The sequence below is a fragment of the Dipodomys ordii genome, unplaced genomic scaffold (genome assembly GCF_000151885.1).
Source record: "Dipodomys ordii isolate 6190 unplaced genomic scaffold, Dord_2.0 Scaffold2, whole genome shotgun sequence".
Taxonomy (NCBI): Eukaryota; Metazoa; Chordata; class Mammalia; order Rodentia; family Heteromyidae; genus Dipodomys; species Dipodomys ordii.
In genome coordinates, this window is record NW_012267218.1 from 33,787,109 (window position 1) to 33,795,372 (window position 8,264).

The following is an 8,264-nucleotide window of genomic DNA, read 5'->3' on the forward strand; positions in this document are numbered from 1 at the left end:
ATCTGTAAAGAATAATTTTAAAAAATAAGCATTTCATATATTCCCAAACATTAAGATTATTTTCTCATGTGATATGCATAGCTCAACCTGTTGTAATCCTAACTACTCAGGAGGTTAAGATTTGAGGATCATGATTCAAATCCAGCCTAGGCAGGAGACTTTTTAATCTCCAATTAATCTCCAAAAAGCCAGAACCGAAGTTGTGGCTGAAGTGGTAAAATGCCAGCCTTGAGCAAAAAAAGCTAAGAGTGCCCAGGCCTGGTTCAAGCCCCAGTACTGAGGTGCATGCACACCTACACACGCAAAAGATTCTTATCAAAAAGAAATCACACTTGCTCATTCTATCTTCCAACACATCTCCAGTTTCAAAATACTCAAGACCTACTAATTAATACATAAACGAATTACCCTATCCTACTAAACAACCTCATTTTCCAAAACGCCATCAGTGGGTTATATTAAACACCTAAGTATAATCTGAACAATTGTGGATTTAGAAATGTTAAGTCACATATAAATCTTGATTAACTTAGTAAATATCAATACAGGAGATCACTACACAGCTCTGTTCATCCCACCTGGTCAGGTCACCTGCCACTGGCCTACACTCAAGCTTCTTCAGTCCTCATGGGCTGGCTTTCAATAAGGCCCCAAACTGAACATACAAATTCACCTGAGGAACCTGCAAGTCTTTATGCTGAGGTCCCACAGCCAGAGCCCTGCCTGAAGTCCTTAAGAGTGGGGATCTTTAAGTTCCTAGGTGATTCAATTGTTCACACTAGGGGTGAGAAGGGCCAATCTAGACTCTCTCCAGCCAAACATGCTGATCATGATGATTGGCTAATCAATCCCACCTTACTTAGAATCTAGGATCTCCAGAACTTTGCCCACTCTAATCCTTAATCAGACACTAATAAATCCATTTACATTCCTACATTCACTTCTTGTTCATATAGGATTATAATTTATCTAGGATAAATCGTAGTGATATTTTAGCCATTCCTTTGTAGTTCACTTCTAAATTCCAAAAATAAGCTAGGATGACAAGAAATGGACTCTATATAATTGGATGATAAGGTTAAACTGCCTTGGCAGTCTTTCTCCTCGATTTCAAAGAAAGGCTTAGCTCCACAAGCTGTCTGCAATTTTTCATAATACAGGGGAAAATGATCCATTTCCCCCAAGTATGAAATACCTAAATCATTCTTTGTCATTATCTATCTGACTCCATCACTTTAAATTAATCTCACAGATTTCTAATACTGAGATTCACATGCTGGGTTCAAAACTGGCTTCTTCCAAAACTGAAATCATTAGGAAATTCTTCAGAGCCTTCAAAGCCTGTGCTCCATTTTGCCAAACCAGACTAGGTCATTAAAATTATCATTTCATCTCCAAGAGAGACAGATAACTCCCGCAGCACAAAGTGGTAGCACACAGAAACAAAAGCACTTGGTCCCTGTGTAGAGGGTGCTCGGGATTTCATTTACAGCAGGAATTTTATCTCACGGGGAACTATGGGAAAAGCAGAGGCCGGAGAGAAGTTTCTCGCCGTGACATGTCCATAGCCCGGGAAGGCATCAGCAGGTGTGTAGGGGGAGTGGGGCTCCAACAACCTAGCCGCCTCTTCTCAGACCAACAGCGGCCTGAACGCAGATGCAAGTCTCACAGGCTCCGATGGCCTGGAGTCAGCTGCAAGACTCAGATAACCACCCCGCCCCCCCGCCCAAAACAGCTACACAACATCCTCCCCCAACGTGCCAACCCAGACACTCTGGTCCCTGCCAGTGAAAGTTTCTATACCTCTGGTGTGCATGCTCTAACACGTGTGCACGCCTGCACGCGGCCCAACCAACCTGGATCCATAAACACTATGAATAATACTCGCGAGAATGTATGTAAGAGCTTTCTCCAAAGAAGTGCTTGGAGCACTTTTCTCAAATCATGTCACTTTCCCACCATCCTCCTTGCCTTTCCTGAGCGTTAACCTGGGTGGCCAGAGTTGGGATGCCCAGTCCAACCTCTGGTGCGAGGTCGGGGGGGGGGGAGGAGAGGGGACGCGACACCCCGCGGCCCCTGCTCAGCTTCCCGGCAAGGCAAAGCCTTAGGTCAAGAAAGGGGACCCCATCCAGGCTGGCATCTCGGAGCCACACCTGCGCGCGCCCGGCCCGCACACACCCACCTCCGCGCGTCACCCGGCCTGCGGCCACCTGGGTCGGGACAAAGTCTGGAGGGAATTCCCTCCGCTGCGGAGGGAGGGGAACGCGGGAAGCCGGGCAAGTTTTGAGGCGACTGGGAGGAGAGAGAAGAGATCGACCGGACCCAGAGTGGAGAGGGAGCTCGCCGCGACTCACCCAGCCCTCGAAGGTGTCCGAGGTGCCGGCCGTGCGTAACAGCTCCTGGAACTGCAGGGTGCAGTTGGCCACGAAGTGGTCGTAGCCCAGGGGCGTCTCGTGGAAGACGGCCAGCTCCAGGGAGCCGCCGTCGGTGACGTTGGCGCAGAACTCCTCGTTGTAGGTGGGTTTGTTGGTCTTCTGCTTGGTGCTCGTCTGGCCCACGCGCACCTGGTCCACGCTGACCGTCAGGTAGGGGTCCAGCAGCTGGTGTCCCTTCTTGAAGAGCGAGTGGCGCAAGGACCAGCGGGTGGGCTGCAACCCCACGGCCTCGCCGATGCGGACCCTCAAATAGCCATTGAACTTCATGGTGCCGGACGACATGCCGGCGCTGGCGCCGCCGCCCGGGCCCCGGGGGCGCCGCGCGGGCTCGCACTGGAGAGCAGGTGGCCCGCGCTCAGGGCAGCCCTCGTGGCAGGCGTGGCCGCAGCTCCCGGGGGAAGCAGCGCCCGAGTCCCCCCGCACCGGCCATTCTGCCGTCTCTGCGGGACCTTCCCCTCCCCTCCTCCCCTCCCACCCTTCCTCTCGAGGTGGAAAGGAGGGGAGCCGGGCTCCGAGCGCCCCCGAGGGCGGAGGAAGCCCGAACGGCCCTGTCGACCTCGGCGCGGAGCTCCCCGGGGGCTCGCGTGGGGCTCGCCCCTTCTCCAGGGCCGGGAAGCTCGTCTCTCCCCGGAGAGAGCCGGAGCGACCCGTCCGGTGAGCCTCAGCCCCGAGCGTCTCCTCCCCGCCTCCTCCGGCTGCTCCTCCTGCCCCCGCCTCCGCGGGCTCTCGCTCTCCCCCACCCGGCGAGCTGCAAACCAGGAAGCCGCCACCGCCGCCTCCCGGGCTGGATCCTTCGCTCCCACCCGGGCTCCAAGTTCACCGCAGCCGGGTGCGGGATCCCCGGCCTTGGAAGAGCCCGGGGGCGTGGCACGAGCGCAGCCCGCCCTCGCTCTGCGCGGGTGGGAGTCCCTGGGGCGCGCGCTCCAGCCCCGGCGCGCGCCGCAGGCTGCCGGCTCCGGGCCGGGACCACCCAGGCTCAAGCCAAAAAGAAAAAAACAAAAGCCAGGATTTGTGGCCCACTCGGAGCACACACCTGAGGCCCCGGAGACAGGGCTGGAAGGCAAGGAGGATGCATCAGTCCCCAGGCCCTGATAGAGACAGAACCCTGGCCAGAGGCGGATGGCGGGGAGGTTCCTTTTTTTTCCCTAAGCTTTACAGGGATGGCTCATCCCTGGTTCAGCCTGGGCCCAGCCTGTTTGTGGGCCTTTCCTGCGGAAGATAATTACATAGTTGTTTTGTTTGGGTAGTAATAGGGCCCGAGTAATGATGGAAATCCTGCCCTCCTCCTTCCTCAGAAAGGTGTGTCTCCTTCCGGAAAGAGCTCGAAAGGTTGGTTCTTCTGGAGAGAGGTAGTAAGTCTTCCTCTGAAAAAGGGGTTCCTGGCCCACTCTATCCTGCCCGGGCCAGTAGAAAACCACTCGGCATTGCTGTCAACGTGGGCAGCCATCTGGTCCTTCCTACCCGTGGTTCCTGAAGTTTTTGTCTTTGGGAGGACCTTTTGGTCTTCTCCAAACGACCTCATCCTACTTTTTTTTTTCTCAGTCATGGGGCTTGAACTCTGGGCCTGGGCACTGTCCCTGAGCTCTTCAGCTCAAGGTTAGTGTTCTACCACTTGAGCCACAGCACCACATCCAGTTTTCTGGTGGTTAATTGGAGATAAGAGTTTCAGGGACTTTCCTGCCCCGGCTGGCTTTGAACGGTGATCTTCAGATCTCAGCTTCCTGAGTAGATAGGAATATAGGTGTGAGCCACGCTGGCGCCCAGCCTTATCCTATCTTTCTGACAGCCAGCCATTTTCAATTTGTCTTCTACAAAGTCCAGACCATTCTCAAGACACTATGTCTTGCCATTATGGTTCTCTTGGAACAACTCCTATATCTAAGCTCCTGCTCCTAGTATACTAATAGGGGCCCTGAAATTGTCCTCAACAATTTCACACTAGTGAATAGAGGTCTTCTCCATAATTAAATGAACGAAAAACAAATGAGAACCAGGAGGACAGTAGGAGAAGGCAAATCCTAAGAGTAGGGCAGGGATTCAGCCTGTCATGCTAAAAACACCAGCTTTAGCCTGGCTTGTATATTATGCTAGCAAATATCCAGAGAACATCTGTCTAGCCCGAATGTTCTGGGAAAGTGGTCAAGTCCATCATTAGTGCCAACTCCACTACCACCTTCTCCCAAGTACTGGATTCTTGCTTTATGAACCACTGGAAGATGCGCTGTTGTTGCGCTTTGGCACTAAAAGAAGACTGTCAAAATGATGAACAGCTACACAGAGCTGCCCTGGGGTTGTTGGAGTAAGAAGGACAGCAGATACTCCATCTTCACTGTATTGGATGAAGAACAGTGGCCAGGACAGCCAGGGTGCCTGTCCGCCTGGGAATTACAGTTCTACAGGAAGGAAAAACTACAAATACAAGATGATACATTGTGGCAGGTACAGCAAAGGAAAAGTAGGAGGAACCATAGGCCAATGGGAATATGGACAGATGGTCAGGGTAGTCTTCTGAAGAAGCCAAGTGGAGGAACCAGATCAGAGTACCTCAGAGAAGGAATGGCTTGACCTGATTGGGAGCAAAGAGAATTCTCCAGTTGGAGACAAGGAAGGTGAGGGTGGAGCCAGGCAGTGGTGGGTGGGGCCAGGCAGTGGTGGGTGGGGCCAGGCAGTGGTGGCTCAGGCCTGTCATCCTAGCCTCTGGGGAGGTTGAAATCTGAGGATCACAGTTCAAAGCCAGCTGAGGCAAGAAAGTGCTGAGACTCTTATCTCCAATTAACACCCAAAGCCTTGCCAAAGCTATGGCTCAAGTGGTAAGATGCTTGTCTTGAGTGATAAAACTAAGGAACAGTGCCCGAGCCCTGAGTTCAAGTCCCAGTACTGTCAACAACAATGACAAAGCAAGGTGAGTGGGTAGAATCAGCCTAAAAGATGGATACAGCTACCTCACTAAGAAGTCATGGGGATTGTTTGGGGCATTATTATGGACAGCTAGAAGAGCCACAAGGAAGTTAAACTGAGCCAGGACAAGAGGAGATGTGTGTTTTAAGATCTCTCTGGGGTGGTGCAGTGAATGGATAGAAAGGAAATAATCATGGGTGTGAGGAGACCAATTAGGAGCCGTTACCAAAGCTGAAACGTAAGAAGAGAAGATGGTGATTGGGACTTAGGTAATGGTGGTGGAGGTGAAGATAAATAGATGAATTTGAGAAGTGTTTGGTGTAAGGTCCACTCCTGTATAGCGAGCAGACTCCACCCTCCTCTCAGCAAAGTCTCCATCCAGTACCTGTGTCACCAAGGCAACTGGCACACCTGGAAGAGGTCACATCTGCATCTGCTGAGGTCACATCTGAATTCAATGTGGCCACACCTTTCTCTGCCCATACCCTAGATAAGGCCTAGCCCAGGCCCAGAAGCCCTCTTTCCCAGTCCTTTCCCAGGTCTTTCCCAGCTGCATGGAGGGCCAACATGGCCTGGTGCCAGCCAGAATGATGAATAAACCTACCCCTTACCTGAATACCATGTGTGTGGTGCTGTTCTTACTCGGCCTCTTTTAAAAACCTAACATTTGGGAGGTGAAATGGACAGATCTTGAGGCTGGATTGAAGGACAGGAAAATCAGTAGGAGAAAGGAACTATCAAGAATGACTTGCAGAATGTGGCTTGAGTAGCTGTGTACATTGGGGAGCCATTAGGAAGTTAAGAAACACTGCAGGAGAAAAAGATTTGTGGGAGGAGATGAAGAGTTCAATTTGAAACTTGTCAGGTTTTATGTATGTTTGCTACCTTTAAGCAGAAATTTGAACAGAGAAATTGGCTAAGGTGGTTGTGACACTCAGAGGGGGTAGTCTGGGCTAGTGACATAAATGTAGGAGTCAAGATACATAGGTAAATAGACAGACAGGCAGGGCAGCAGACAGACAGGGACAGAAAGACAGACAGACATAGAAACTATGGATGAAATTCTGTTGGAGGGAAAGATAGGAAGAGACTGTAACATGAGAAAAATGAGCCAGGACGGAACCTTCCAGAAGTGCCAACATATATCAGTGCAGGAGAAGCAGGCAAGAGGGTTGAGAAACAGCATCTAGGAAGGAAGAAGGAAAATCAAGAGGATATGGTGTTTAGGCATTGAGAAAACATGTTTTAGCAGGAAATACTCCCCATTTGTTGATGGGCATGAGATTAAGTCAATTATGGATGAAAGCCCAGTCAGGTATATTGGTAATGAACCAGCCCTTGGTAATCTTTAAGCCATTTCTTTGTTTGTTTGATTTGTTGTTGTTCTTGGTCGTGGGGCCTGAACTCTGAGCCTGGGCACTGTCCCTCAGCTCTTCAGCTCAAGGTTAGTGCTCTACCACTTGAGCCACAGCGCCACTTCTGGCTTTTTCTGCTTATATAGTGCTGAGGAATCCAACCCAGGGCCTCATGTATGCAAGGCAAGCGCTCTACCACTGAGCCACCTTCCCAGCCCATCTTTGAGCCATTTCTATAAAGGGTTGTAGGTGAAGACCATTCAGAGTAGGTTGAGGTGAAAAATACAGGAGTGGAGAGAGGGAGAGTATACACTGTTTGGAGAGGTTTGGTTAGAATGGGGGAGAGGGGTGAGGGGAGAGAATGCTAAAGAACAGGAAACACGTGGAGGAGGACCCTTTTATACTGGGTAGCAAAACAAGAGATGAGTGTGCTCACCTATTCTGAGAAAACAGGAAGAATGCTGCCCAGGGCACAGATGAAGGATTGGGCCTTGATTCAAAAAGTAGTATCTAGGGGGCATGGTGGTACACTTGTTGTCCCAGCTACTTGGGAGCGTCAGAAGAATCATTTGAGCATGTGAGTTGGAGACATAGGTAGCCAGACTCATCTCAAAAAGAGAAGAAAGAAACTAGGCACTGGTAGCACACACCTATAATCCCAGTTACTCTGGAGGCTGAGATCTGAGTATCCCCATTCAAAGCCTGCCAGGGCAGGGAAAGGTCTTATCTCCAATCCACCACCAGAAAACCTTATCTTACCTCCAATCAACCACCAGATCCACCTGTTGTGACTCAAAGTGTTAGAGGACTAGCCTTGAGCTAAAGAGCTCAGGGATAGTGCCCAGGGCCTGATTTCAACCCTACTGACCAAAAAAAAAAAAAAAATGGAGAGAGAGGAGGGAAAAAGCAGAAGAAGGAGGATGAGGAAAAAGGAAAAAAAGAAGGAAAAGGAGAAGGAAAGGAGAAGAAGGGTGGAGGAAGGAAGAGGAAGGGGGAAGGAGGAGAAAGGAGAAGAAATAAATAATCATATAATCATAGTAATAATCATTTTTATTATAATGAGCAGATAGAGGAGGAGGAGGAAGAAGAAGAAAAAGAGGAGGAGGAACTGTAATTTATGTGTATAGCACTAAGCACAATATCCCAAATTGCCTATCTGAAATCACACGTTGAAGTGAGAAATTGAATCCCCAAAGGCCACAGGCAAAAGCTGTCAAGCTATTTTCTAGCGTGTCCAGTCTCACATTTTTTTTCTCCCCTTTCCCCTCCCACGGCCTGCAGGTTTTTGTTTTGCTTCTGTGCCTTCATCCTCATTTTCTCTTCCCACAACTGGCTCTCGCCGGGCAGCCAAGAAAGTTACTCAGCAGAGCATGCCAGCTTCAGAGCACCAGCAGAGAGAAGACGTACTATGCCAGCATCTTTAATTCAGTCTCGGGGGTACACAAGTGGTGCCTGGGGACACTCAACAGGCACAAAGGTCCCTGTAGGAAAGGTTTGTCTGTCACTACATACTTCACCTATGTAGTAACTTTTATCCAGAGCTGACCATGACACTGAAGGCAGGCAAGAGAAGAAG

At 50.3% G+C, this 8,264-nt stretch overlaps 1 protein-coding gene across 1 annotated transcript in view; it reads right to left on the minus strand.

Annotated features, from left to right (window-relative positions):
• Prkch (protein kinase C, eta) overlaps window positions 1-2,743 on the minus strand; it is a 228,744-nt gene extending 226,001 nt beyond the window's left edge. Inside the window, exon 1 of the mRNA XM_013013856.1 lies at window positions 2,355-2,743. Coding sequence (XP_012869310.1) covers window positions 2,355-2,717 — 363 coding nt within the window. The 5' untranslated portion in view covers window positions 2,718-2,743. The remainder of the gene's footprint in view (window positions 1-2,354) is intronic.
• Between the last annotated feature and the right edge of the window lie 5,521 nt (window positions 2,744-8,264).